The sequence below is a fragment of the Nannospalax galili genome, unplaced genomic scaffold, assembly GCF_000622305.1.
Source record: "Nannospalax galili isolate Female #2095 unplaced genomic scaffold, S.galili_v1.0 scaffold1328, whole genome shotgun sequence".
In the NCBI taxonomy this organism is placed as follows: Eukaryota; Metazoa; Chordata; class Mammalia; order Rodentia; family Spalacidae; genus Nannospalax; species Nannospalax galili.
The window spans coordinates 205,128-219,104 of NW_008358795.1; the positions used below are offsets into that span (position 1 = coordinate 205,128).

Genomic DNA, 13,977 nt, shown 5'->3' on the forward strand with positions numbered 1-13,977 from the left:
GGACAGAAAGGGGAAGCCACCTGCCAGGGGCCCAAGGACAGCCTGATGTCCACAGCAATAAAAGCTCTTCTTTTGCTCTCCTTCCTTATCCTCAATCTGCCCCTTGAATGGCTCTGTGTGCTCTGGTTCCACCTGAGATGGGGCTTTGCACAGTCACGGTGACATCTCTACCCCAGGGCTTCCCTGGGAACAGCCCCACTTGACTCTGCTTCACTGGCCTAGAAAGCAAGTCACTCCTTTTAGCCTCACGGGAGGAAAGCTTGTTTCTCCTTGGGTGAGACACAGGGGTGGGCAGGGTCTCTACAGGAGGACTTCTTGCCCACAGTGGGCTTTGCAATGGTAGAACAGCTGATGTGCAAAGGGTAAGACCAGACTCAGGCAGCACACAGGACATTTGCCTGTCATTTGCATTTGTAGGAATAACACTGCACAAGTGGGATCTGGTCCAGTTCCCCAGAAGTCATAAATGGGGAGTGTCCCCGGTATGCACAGCACCCCTCTGACCTCAGATCTGATCCACATCCAGCCCAGACTTTGGGCTGTTCCCATGTCCTTGATCCCAATTTTCACCAGAATTCTAATTAGATTTTCCAAGAGATTCAGATTTTCACCCAGTGTTCAGCCTTAGCCAAATTTTCTTGTTTCCCGAGTTGGAGTCAGATTAAGTCAGTGTTTGGCATCACAGCACTGGGAAGAGGTAGAAAGTTCTGTTTCAGAGGGAAATTGCACCTGTCATTTTCCAGAAGCTTAGAACTTGGAAGACTTTGAATGTGACTCTCCAAGGGCTCGGGGGTGATGACCAAATCTTCCATCATCCCTCCTACACAGTTTACCTCTCTAAGAGCTGCTAGGGACTGTCTGCTGACAGCACAGTGACCTTTCCTATTTGAACTGTTCACAATCCACAGCCCTCCACAGATCAGACAAGGTGGGTGGCAGGGCCAGAGGCAGCTTGTCACAAATCGGTGTATTAAAAAGGTACAGTGGGGGCTAGAGAGATGGTTCAGAGGTTAAGAACACTTAAAAATAAGGGGCTGCAGCCGGGCGTGGTGGTTCACACCTTTAATCCCAGCATTCGGGAGGCAGAGGCAGGTGGATCTTTGTGAGTTTGAGGCCAGCCTGGTCTACATAGCAAGTTCCAGGACAGCTGGGGCTACAAAGAGACCCTGTCTCAAAAAGAATAAAATAAATAAAATTTTTTAAAAAAACACTTAAGCTGGGCATGGTGGTGCATGCTTTAATCCCAGCACTCAGGAGGCAGAGGCAGGCGGATCTCTGTGAGGTCAAGGCCAGTGTGGTCTACATTGTAAGTTCCAGGACAGCTTGGGCTACAGGGAGACCCTGTCTCAAAAAGACCAAAAAGAAGAAAAAAAAAAAAAACCACTTAATAAAAAAGGGTTGGGTTAATCCCAACCCTCAGGAGGCAGAGGCAGGCAGATTTCTATGAGTTTAAGGCCAGCCTGGTCTACATGGTGAGTTCTAGCCCAGATAGGACTACCTGAGACCCTGTCTCAAAAATAAAATAAGGGCTGGAGAACTGGCTCAGTGGTTAAGACAGTGGTTTGGTTCCCAGCACCCATGTGGCGGCTCACAATCCTCTATAACTCCAGTTCCAGGGGATCTAGTGCCCTCTTCAGGCCTCTGTAGGCATTGCACATGTGGGAGTACTTAAATACATGCAAGCAAAACACTCATAACATACAATTAAATATTTTTAAAAATATTTTATTTATTTTTATTTTATGTGTATGAGTGTATTGCCTGCATCTATGTGAGTGCACCCGTGTCGTGAAATGCCGCGGAGGTCAGAGGAGGGCTTCGGATTCCCCTGGAACTGGAGTTAAGGACGGTTCTTAGCTGCCATGTGGGTGCTGGGAATCAAACCCAGTCCTCTGCAAGAGCAGTCAGTGCTCTTAACCTCTGAGCCATCTCTGCAGGCCCCAAATAAATATTTGTTTTAGAGGCACAGTAAAGTAAGCAGCAGGAAAAGGTGCTTGCCGCACAAGTCTAGCAAACCTGAGTTCAAGCCTCAGAACTCACATCAAGGTGGATGGAGAGAACCAACTCTACAAAATTGTCCTCTGACCTCCACATACATGCTCACACACATCACGGACACACACACACACACACACACACACACACACACGCACGCACACAAATGCAAAGGTAGAGAGGTAGGTCATAGTTTGATATTCACCCCAGGGCTCCTGTTTGAGACAGCGCTCTCTGACCTGGTTCCAGGTTCTTAGGACCCCTCATCGTCCTCCTCATGTGCCATAGTGGATTGTGGCAGTTATTTTTCTTGTTGCTGAGACGAAATACCTGATAAAGCAACTTAAGGATTTATTTAGGCTCAAGGTTTATGGGTACAGACCACCATGGCAGGGGGAGGCATGGCTGCAGCAGTGTGGGACTGCGGGTCATAGCGCATCCACAGTTAGGAGGCAGAGAGAGATGAATGCTGGTGCTCAGCTTGAAACACTTCTTTTTATAAGGTGTGAGACCTCAGCCCACGGGATAGTGCCACCTATATTCATGTGCAAATGGGCCTCATTGTCAACTAGACTGGATTTAGAATCACCTAGGAGATGTGACTCCTCAAAGGCAGGGGTGGATCATCTTTGTTTGACTGTGACCGGCACATAGTAGGTGCTCAGTTCACATCACAAAAACAGACGAAATAGTAAGGGTTAAAAGACCTGTAAAGGCTGAGGAAGCAGAAAAACTAAAGGGAAACCCAGTTAAAACAAGAATTCACACACAGTGGGGCCAGTGAGATGGCTCAGTGGGTAAAGGTGTTAGCTGCCAACCTGATGACCTAGGTTCAGCCCCCAGGATCCAACCTAAAGATTGAAGAACTGACTCCACAGAGTTGTCCTCTGACCTCCACACATGTGCCATGGTACATTTCCGCATGTCCAAAATAAGTAAAGTAATAAAAAAGCTTTTTGAGACAGGCTCTCCCTGTATCCCAGGGCTGGCCCGGAATTTGCCATGTAGACCAGGCTGGCCTCAAACTCACAGAGATCTGCCTGCCCCTGCCTCTTGAGTGCTGGGATTAAAGGTGTGCGCCACCATGCCCTGCGTTTATATTTATTTTTAGTTACATTTATTTATTTGTGTGGGGGGCAGGGTGATTGTATGGAGGTCTGAGAACAACTTTCAGGAGTTGGTTTTATCTTTCCATCATTTAGGTCCCGGGGATTGAACGCGGGTCATCAGTCTTGGCAGCAAGCACCTTTACCTTCTGAGCCACCTCATAGGCCCCTGACTAATTTGATCAAGTCTAATGGACAGCTGGCCATCCAGTTGAGCGCAGCCTGCTGCTGGTTTCAAGCAAAGGGAGCAGGTTTCTAATTTTATCTCTGCCTGACTATGGACACAACTGGCATCCAGGAGCCCAGAATAGGCTCACATTTGGCAGAAATGCCTAATAATTAAAAAAAATATATTTATGGGGCTGCAGAAATGGCTCAGCAGTTAAGAACACTGGTTGTTCTTGCAGAAGACCCAGCACCCACATGGCAGCTAACAACTGTCCATAAGTCCAGTTCCAGGGGATCCGACGGCCTCTTCTGTCCTCCACAGGCATTGCACAACACTGGTATACTTACCTACATGCAGGCAATACACTCATACACATAAAATAAAAATAATGAATAGAATATTTTTTTAAAATATATATATTTATTACTTTATGTGTATGAACATCTTCCCTGCATGTGTGTAAGTGCACTCATGTGTGCAATGCTGGCAGAGGCCAGAAGAGGACATAGGATCCCCAAGAACTGGAGTTACAGATGGTTGTTAACCATCATGTGGGTGATGGGAACTGAACCCAGGTCCTTTGCAAGAACTGCCAGTGCTCTTAATCACTAAGGAATCCCTCCAGCCCCTGCTAGTCATTTTTGAACAAGGTGTCCCACACCTTCATTTTGTGTTAGATTTATCAAAGCGGGTGTCTAGTTCTGACTACATGAGCCCAGACTTTATGGAAGGTATTAGTCTATCAGCAAGAGATCCAAGAGGTGAGGAAGTGGGTAAGGAAAGAGAGCGGGAGGAGAAAGAGGAAGCACAGGACCACAGTGTGAAGACTGGGACCTTGGGTCCCCTTGAGTGGTTCAGGGCTTTACAAAGGAACAGCATCTGTCTTCCATGATCACATGATCCTTGGAGACCCAACTCAATGTCAACAACCCAAACTGGGGACTATGATCCAAGTGTGGTGTCACATATCTGTAATCCCAGCACTTAAGAGATAAAGAAGAAGGATCGGGAGTTCAAGGTCATCTTTAGCAGCTGTAGTTCCAGGCCAGCCTGGGCTACATGAGACTATTAACATACTCAGGCCCTTTGGGCCCTAAGCAGAGAAGGCTGTGAACAGCACAGGAAAATACCCAGTCAGCCCAGTGCCACTCAGGATCCAAAGCAGCCTGTCACACATTCACCAAGTCCACTCTCCACTCATGCATCTGTGACCCCTGTCACATAAGCTCAAGTCCTGCTCCTCTACCTCTGTTATATAGTATAGGTCACGTGTTGCCAATGCCTGCTTCCTAGTGGTGCAGGACCTCTAGAAACCTTTAAGATTTGGCACACTCCTTTAATCCTAGTACTCACAGGCAGAGCAGGCAGAGGTCTATGATTTCGAGGCAAGCCAGAGCTACACATAAGACCCTATCTCAAGCATAAAATAGAAATGGCATGAAGCTTAGGATAATCTTGTATCTGCTGTTTTTCAATTGCTTTCACTTAGTCAATTTGCTAGAATGGTCTGTTTAAGTTTTCAATACAGCATATAACATAACCCATTTAACCCAATGTATTCAAAGCATCATCATTTAAATCTGTCATCAATACAAAGTTGTGTGACAGCCTCTCGTCTCTGTCCTATTCTTACACTCACAGAACTCAGTTTCATTTTGGTGGAGCAGGGTCCCAAGTCACAAAGGACTCAAAGCCTATGTAAATACAGGGGCTAGAAATCTGTGCCCAGGCTCAAGAGTCTCTCGGAAGGCTAGGGACCCTAAGCCAGTGCCCCTACCTGACCCTCAGCTTCCTCCTTCCTGCAGTGGCTATGCATCTGTTGAGAGCCTGACACAACCTAGGTGCTAGGACAGAAGAACAAGGTGTATTCTGCTGGAAAGATTCTAGTCCAAGAATGAGCAATGTGCAGTCACTGCTGGGATGAGGGTGGAGGGGCCTCAGAGGCCACAGGTCCCACAAGATGACAGCAGAAAATGTTGCAGAGATCAGACAGGAGAGAGGAGCTGGAGTCAACTCCCGATGCCAGAAATGCTCTAACAAGGCACAGGGAAGAACATCTGGACAGTCTTAGGCCATGGAGGCTGAGAGAGAGGGACAGAGGCCCTCCTGGGTCAGGCTGAGAGGCAGAAGGGGAGAGAAATCCACCGGAAGGGGCTGGAGCTGACAAAGTCCTATTTCAGTTTGTGATAGGTCCCAGTGGCCTCAATGGGGAGCGAGCATCATGTGGCCTGGGGATGTGGCTCAATGGTGGAGTGCTTCCTAGAGAGTAAAGGTGACAGGGGGCCCACAGCTCAGCACATGCACTGTACCCTCCCTCTGAGCTCTGAGCCCTCCCCACCTCTTACCACTGGTTTATCCCAGTGCCTCAGAGGTAGTTGTAATATGACAACCGCTGTGGTCTTTCTTTTTTGGTTTGGATTGCTTTGTTTAATTTTGTTTTGTTTGAGACATTAAGGGTTTCTCTTAGAAATGCAACTTTGCATTATTTTATTTATTTTTGAGACAGGACTTGTGTAGCCCAAGCTGGCCTTGAACTCCTTATGTAACTGAAGATGACCCTGAACTTCTAATCCTCCTGCCTCCTTTTTCCAAGTGCTGGAATTACAAATGTGCCAGGAGCCCAGTTTGTTGGGTGCTGGGGATCAAACTCAAGGCTCCATAGACGCCAGACGAACATTATTCCGATGGAACTACACCTCCAGCCCCTACAAACAGCTTTCCATTGGCCTAAGTCCCACAGCTTTATTTTCAAATATCTTCCCTTCCATAATCAAGAAAGCCTTAGTTTCAGGGAATATCGATGTGGGAATTTGGGGGGAGAAGAGGCGCAATCACAGCCCCTGAACCTGGGAGCCTTGCGACAGTGCTGCCACCTGGTGGTGGTATACCTGCAGCACAGTATAGTGACTACTGACAATCCGGATTGGTTGGTTGGTTGAGACCAAGTCTTATGTAGGCCAGGCTGGCCTTCAATTCATGACAATCCTACCTCAGCCTCTCAAATGCTGGGACTGAAGACGGAGTCACCACATCCAGCTCAATGAGATATTTTTTAAGATATTAATTTTATGTGTATGAGTGTATTGCCTACATGTATGTAAGTGCACCCATGTCATCCAATGCCCACCGAGGTCAGAAAAAGGTGTTGGATTCCCTGGAGTTGGAGTTACAGATGGTTGTTATCAGCCATGTGGATGCTGGGAACCAAACCTGGGTCCTCTGCAAGAGAAGTCAGTGCTCTTAACCTCTGCGCCAATTCTCCAGCACCTCAATGAGATATTTTAACACTACTGAACTGTGTATTTAAAAATGATTAAGGGGGGGGGTGGAGAGATGGCTCAGCAGTTAAGAGCAAGTACTGCTCTCACAGATGTGAACAAAATTTCCAAAAAGAAGCTGCACCTTCCACTGAGTCTTCTCAAAGACTGATCAGCTGATTAGTGCCTTAATGATTGTGGAGAGTTTGGAATGTTGCAAGTCCAGAGTCAAATTATCTTGGAGCATCTTTGATGCCTTTAATACCACTTATTACCTTCCTCTGTACCTGCCCTAACATCTTTGTGACCATTAGGTAAGTCACTTAGAATGTACAAACAGCACTAGCTTCCAACCAACCAAAAAGCTAACAATACTGTCAGGTAGCATCTGAGGCCTGTTAATAGAGGGTTTCCTAGTTTACTTTATCCCATGCACCAGTGGATTTGAAAAGAGTATTGATCTATGGCTTTCTCTATTCTGTTACTGCAAAAACTTCATGAAAGTGCTGCTGTGCTGGAACTTGGCATTTGGGGTAACCTAAGCCTGTGCTCCTGGGCCATTGTCAGTCATATTTGGCTTAAAATAAATGATCCCTTATCTCCTTTGAAGTGAGAGTTGTGTTTTGGTTTTCTGAGGATTTATTTTTATCTTATGCATATGAGTGTTATGTCTGCATGTATGAGGCCAGAAGATCCTCTTGCCTCACATCCAGGGTCTCCCTGTGGCCCCAGCTGGCCTGGAACTCACTATGTAGACCAGACTGGCTTTGAACTCACTGAGACCCGCCTGCCTCTGCCTCCCAAATGCTGGGATTAAAGGTGTGGGCCACCATGTCCAGCAGGACTATGAATTCTTAACAAAAATCGGTAAGAACTATCAATCCAAATAAGGCCAGGCTAACACTATTGTCATTAGAAATGAGAAGGCAGCAAGGACGCCCACAAAGACTGATGCCAAGACTGATGCCAAGCTTTGTTTCAAAGCATCAGAGCAGAAGACGAATACCTCATATCAACATCTGAAAGGCAGGAGGCTGGAAGAGATGGCTCAGCGGTTAAGAGAACTGACTGCTCTTGTAGGACCCAGGCTCGATTCCCAGCACCCACATGGCAGCTATGAACTGTCCTTAACTCCAGTTCCAGGGGAATCCAAAGCCCTCCTCTGACCTCCATGGCACTGCACGACACGGGTGCACTTACTTACATGCAGGCAATAAAATACACATACACATAAAAGTAATAAATAAAATATTTTTTTAAAAAACATTTGAAAGGCTGGTAAGGGCCCTGGCAAGACAGCTTAATGAGTAAAGGCACTTGCTCACCACACATGATAATCTGTGTTTGAAACCTGGGATCCACATGATAGCACAATGTGCACTGTGGCATTCAAACACATGCACACACACACACACACACACACACACACACACACAAATAAGCAAATGAATGTAAAAAATTTTAAGTGAAAGCAAGTACAAGGGTTGGGGGTGTAGTTAGTTGGTAGCATGTTAGCCTAATATGTCCAAAGCCCTGGGTTTGATTCTAAGCACCACATAAACCAGTCATGGTTGTTGGTTGTGCATTCTTGTAATCCCAGCATTAGAGAGGTAGAGGCAGGAGGATCAGAAATTCAAGATCATCAGAAGTTCAAGGTTATCCTTGACTACATATTTACTTCAAAGTCAGCATGGGCTACATAAGACCCTGTCCAGAAAAAAAGTAAATAAGGAACCGGAGAGATGGCTCCGCAGTTAAGAGCACTGGCTGCTCTTGCAGAAGACCCAGGTTTGAGTCCCAGCACCCACATGGTGGCTAACAACTGTCTGTAACTCTAGTTCCAGGGGATCCGACGCCCTCTTCTGGGCATTGCACGACACGGATGCACCTCCCTACATGCAGGCATTACACTCATACACATACAATAAGAATAACAAATAAAACAAATAAATGTAGGTTACAAAAAAAGTATCTGTAAATGCTGCTGGGCACAGTGGCACACATCCTAGCAATGGACAGGATTAGGAGGTCATCCTTAGCTGCATAGTGAGTTCTAGGCTAGCCTGGGCTACATGAGATCCTGTCTCAAAAAACAAAGAAACCAAAAATATTTTAATCGCAAATATTACTATAATGTAGAAAATCTGAAGCTCCCCAAAGGCATTAAAATTAATTACTTAATTTGGAATATGTCCAAAAAACAGCTTTTATTGGAACTGGCAACAACAGCATAGGAAACAATATAGAGAAAATATTCCATTCATAAAAGCAACAAAAATACTAACTGCACAAAAACCAAGATTTAGGGCTGGAGAGATGGCTCAGTGGTTGAGTACTTGCTGTTCCTTTCAGAGGACCAGGGTTCAGTACCTAGCAAATATGGCAGCTCACAACCAGTTAACTGTCCATAACTCCATGGCGGGGGAATCCGCACCCTCTTCTGGCCTCCTATGGCATTGCACGACATTGGTGCACTTACATACATGCAGGCAAAACAATTATACACATAAAAATAGTTAACAAAAAAAGATCGCTAATGTAAAAATATAGCAATGTGGCGTTGGTGAGATGGCTCAGTCAGTAAAAGGTGCTTGACACAGAACCTGGCAACCTCAGTTGGATCCCCCACAGGATGGAAGGGGAGAACTGACTCCCTCAGGTTGTCCTCTGATCTCCAAAGGTGTGTCATGGCATGCCCCCCACCACCAAACAAAACGAATAATTAAATACGTGTAAAACTTTTCTTTAAAACTTTTTTTTTTTTCCTGCTGGGCTGGGCGCTGGCTCCGCGGATAAGGCACTTGCTATGTCAGTGTGAGGAGTGAGGACCTAAGTTTATTTTATTGTTTTTATTTTTTTGGTATGAGTGTATTGCCTGCCATGTAAGTGCACCTGTGTCGTGCAATGCCCAAGGAGGTCAGAAGAGGGGGACGGTTCCCCTGGAACTGGAGTTACAGATGGTTGTTAGCTGTCATGTGGGTGCTGGGATTCGAACCCGGGTCCTCTGCAAGAACAGCCAGTGCTTTTAAGTGCTGAGCTGTCTCTCAAGCCCCCACTTCTTACAACCACTCAAACGAGGAGCCACCAAAATGTCACAGGCTCAGAAAACGGGTCCATCCCTGTGACTGGAAACCCATGAGATGCATGATAGTTGCTATGACAACCAGAGTCTCTATGGAAGCCAGGTTCTAGATTAAGCTGTGAAGATGCTGAGGTGCTGAGCACAGTGCTAGATATGGACGCGACAGCGCGCACCAGGCAAGGAGAGCGGACAAACAAACATCACCGAGCTGCGGGGAACGACCCGGAGGAGTGCAGACTGCTACAGCCGGGGTATCGGCGGCTTTCGCGCGAGGCGCGGAGCTGCGCAGGCGCAGTAGGGACGAAGCGCGCGCGCGCGCGGGGTGGACGGAGCTGACCCGGTCTTCGCGCATGCGTACCTCGGGCGACGCCGTTGGCGGGTTATTCCAGGTTCTTCTCCCGGTAGAGCTGAAAGGTAGCTTTCGGACGCAGGTTTTCCGCTGGAAAGCGACTTTTGGAGGGTTCACCGCCGCCTTCCCTACCGGGATAAGTTGAAAAAGAAGTAGTTCTCTTGGTCGTCGGAGGGCATAGACCCAGTGGTCACGTGGCGGGTCGCTGTCACCTTCCGCCCGGCTCCTCCGGGGTCACCATGGCCGTGTCCACCCAGCAGCTGGCGGAGGAGCTGCAGATCTTCGGCCTGGACTGCGAGGATGCCCTGATGGAGAAGTGTGAGTCCCGCGCTCGTCCCCGATACTCCTAGGGTGCTGGTGCTTTAGTGCTAAGCTCCCAAGGCCTCTGAGTTGGAAATTGTTGGAGCCCCGATAGCTCCTCCATTTCCAATTCCATTTCCATGACCTAATCAGTCATCTGTTGATCCATCACTTTTCACATCCGAGTTTAGTGGTCTCTAAATAGCAGTCCCTTGAGGTAAGTTCTCAAAAAGGGATTTTAGCTTTGGAAGGATGCTTGTTGACGCCCTCCGCTTATAGATGGAAGAACACAGACAAGGAAAATAAATTGCCTTAACCCGGTGAGCCCCGTCTCTTGCCCTGGAGTGCAGTGCTCCACCACATTGGCCCATAGGGTCCATAAGGCCTTGATGCATACAGAATCCTGAGAGGCGGGTGTCAATTTCAGAATTGGGCTGAATGTATATTTGCTTTAATCACTCATCAACACCGAACTTATTTTAGAAGTCAAACCAGCATGTCAGTGGGCTTGTCCCAGCACTTGGGAGGCTGAAGCAGGTAGATCAGAGAGAATTTAAGGCCAGCTTGGGCTATGGCAAGTTCAGGACCAGACTGGGCTGAGATCTGTGGAGAGGGTGTTTTTGTGGATTTGTTGTTATTGTTGGGGGGAGGGGAAGCTGTTTAAGACAGCGGTCTCCCTGACTGGCCTAGAATTTACTAGGTAGACCAGGCTGGCCTAGAACTCATAGATTGACCTGCCTCTGCCTCCCTAGTGCAGTCAAGCCCTGGCAAGATCTTATCTTTAAAAAGAGAAAAGGGGCGCTGGAGAGATGGCTCAGTGGTTAAGAACACTGGCTGTTCTTGCAGAAGACCCGGGTTCAAATCCCAGCACCCACATGGCAGCTAACAACTGTTCATAACTCCAGTTCCAGGGGATCCAATAGCCTCTTCTGTCCTCCTCGGGCATTGCACGACACAGGTGCACTTACCTACATGCAGGCAATACACGCATACACATAAAATAAAAATAATAAAATGTTTTTTTAAAACAAAGAGAAAAAGAAAGCAGAATGCAAACACCCTAATTTGCAGTAAATGTTTTTCATGAAGATCAGAATACTCCAAGTCCTTATGAAGATTTAAAAAGACTCCTTTCTGGTTTTTTAAAATATTTTATTATTTTTATTTTATGTGTATGAGTGTATTGCCCACATGTATGTAAGTGCACCCCTGTCATGCAACTTCCACGGAGGTCAGAAGAGGGCGTTGGATCCCCTGGAACTGGAGTTACAGATGGTTGTTAGCTGCCGTGTTTGTGCTGAGAATTGAACTGGGATCCTCTCCAAGAGAAGTCACTATTCTTAACTGCTGAGCCATCTCTCCAGTCCCCTTGTTTTGTTTTGTTTTGTTTTGTTTTTTAAGACGTGTTCTCCCTTTATATGCCCAGCTGACCTGGTACTCACTATGTAGACCAGGCTGGGCTTGATCCTGCAGAGATCCTCCTGAGTACTGGGATTAAAGGTGTGTGTCACCATGCCCAGCTTGAGCCCAGTTTTTTTTTGTGTTTTTGCTTTTTGTTTTTAAATATTTTTTTATTTTTATTTTATATGTATGAGTGTATTGCCTGCATATATTGAGTGCACCCGTGTCATGCAATGCCGAGGAGGTTTGAAGAGGGGTTCGGATTCCCCTGGAACTGGTGTTAAGGATGGTTCATAGTGGGTGCTGGGAATCAAACCCAGGTACTCTGCAAGAGCAGTCAGTGCTCTTAACCGCTGAGCCATCTCTCCAGCCCCTTTGTTGTTTTTTAAATCTCCTTTAAACTTTCTTCTGTCCCATCCTCACTCTAAGTTGATGAACTACTTCCTGTTTTACTGGGAAAACAGAAGCATTAAAAATCTTCCATCCTCTGTTGGTTTAACGTCTGTCTCACCACTTTGTGTCTGTTGATACCTAGACTTCTGCATAAATTCCAGATTCCTTACAAAAGGCAAAGCCTGTTTGTTGAATCTGAGTTCCCACTCATGTTGCTCTTTTCTCTACAGACACTGCCAGTGATTCTCCCCCTTAGCGTGTCCATTTTACATTCTAGTTCTGTTTCTAATATAAGTTCAAGTCTTTTCAAGGTTTTATGCCTAAAAGGTTTTAGACCGCATGTGGGTGATGGGAACCAAACCCAGGTCCTCTGCAAGAGCCACCAGGGTCTTCACCACTGAGTCATCTGTCCGGCCCAGCTCCCAAATTGATATACAAGCCTAGACTTCTTGCCTGGCTGCAGGCTGGTCTGTCCAGCTGCCCACTTGATGTCTCCAGGTGAATGTTGAATTGCCTCTGAAATCACACACCCCAAACAGGTCTGGTACATTGTCCCTCTCCACAATAATCCTCCAGCCCTGCTGGCCTCTTCCCCGTCGTACAGCCTTCCAGTTGTGCAGCCGAAAGGCTCAGCATCATCTCAACTCCTTTCTGTCTTCACACCTCCTCTCCACCGAGTGGATCCTGTTGGCTTCATCTTCAGGGTGTGTCCTGCCCAGAATCCAGCCATGTCTCACTACATACCACTGCTGCCTTCTAATACACTGTCAGCTCAGCAACCACCTAGGTTTTCTCATGACTCAAGGAGTCCCTGATTCTGCCCTTGTCCCTTTCAGTCTAGGCCAGTGCACTTTGTGCTTGGTGCTCCCTGAGTGTTCTTCCACTAAGTACCTTCCGGTCTCTATGCAAACGTTACCGTCTTACATGGTCCTGCTTTTTTTTTTTTTTTGGCCTTTTTGAGACAGGGTCTCCTTGTAGCCCCAGCTGGCCTGGAACTCACAGAGATCCACCTGCCTCTGCCTCCCGAGTGCTGGGATTAAAGGCGTGCATTACCACATCCAGCAGATGACAATGTTAAAAAACTGTAGTTTTTACTTTCTGCTTTTATATAAATACTATGGTTTTATTATAGAAAACAAGGACTTTCACCATTTTCCTACTGTCATTCCTCAGCATGTATCAAACTAGTGTATCTTTATGTGTGTCATTATACTTTGTTAGCCATCCCCCTCCCCCAGATTTCTTTATGATTTATTATCAATAAATATATGATGTTTCACCTATTTTATATGCCTGTATACCAGAGGGTGGGGCACATAAAAATTTCTCAGGTGACAGGGCTGGAGAGATGGTTCAGTGGTTAAGAGCACTGATTGCTCTTGCGGAGGACCCAGGTTTTCATCACAGTACCCACATGGTGGCTAGCAACTGTCCGTAACTCCAATTCCAAGAGAGTTCAGTGCGGTCTTCTGACCTCCTCCGGCACCTGACCCTCCTGCCTCCACCTTCCATTTGCAAGGATTACAGTTGTGTACCACCTCACCTGGCTTTCATCATGCTAAACATTTTTCGTGAGTGCATGTGTATGTGTTGTGTGTGTGTTCACATCCGTGCAGGTACTTGTGTCTGCATCTGCATATACAGGCTGGAGGGTTGGGTGTCTTCCTTTGTTGGGGTAAGTAGAGAGTACCTGGAATGTAGAGCATGGTCACCAGGACAGATGCCTCCTAGTGAGGACGTTAGGAAGCTGGCCTCCATTTGAGGGACACTGTCTTTTATCTAACAACCCCCAAGCAAAACCATTAAGCCTCTAATCCTTTAATCCTAACCAGGTCCCTTGTAGATTATGTGACCTGAGGACAGGACAAAGGCCACATAGCCTTAGTAGCCCCCTCCCTCTCCCAAACCCAACCCCTGCCTCTTTG

The 13,977-nt window shown here is 46.8% G+C and overlaps 1 protein-coding gene across 2 annotated transcripts in view; it reads left to right on the plus strand.

Moving 5' to 3' along the window:
• The first annotated feature begins 9,946 nt into the window (after positions 1-9,946).
• The window catches only part of Pola2 (DNA polymerase alpha 2, accessory subunit), a 28,596-nt gene continuing 24,565 nt past the window's right edge, over positions 9,947-13,977 (plus strand). Inside the window, exon 1 of one of the 2 annotated variants that reach the window (XR_003847637.1) lies at positions 9,947-10,276. Coding sequence is in view for 1 of the 2 variants with exons in the window: in XM_008822165.3 (XP_008820387.1) it covers positions 10,198-10,276 (79 nt within the window). In the remaining variant the exon portion in view is untranslated. The remainder of the gene's footprint in view (positions 10,277-13,977) is intronic. The other variant, XM_008822165.3, reaches the window with a different exon arrangement.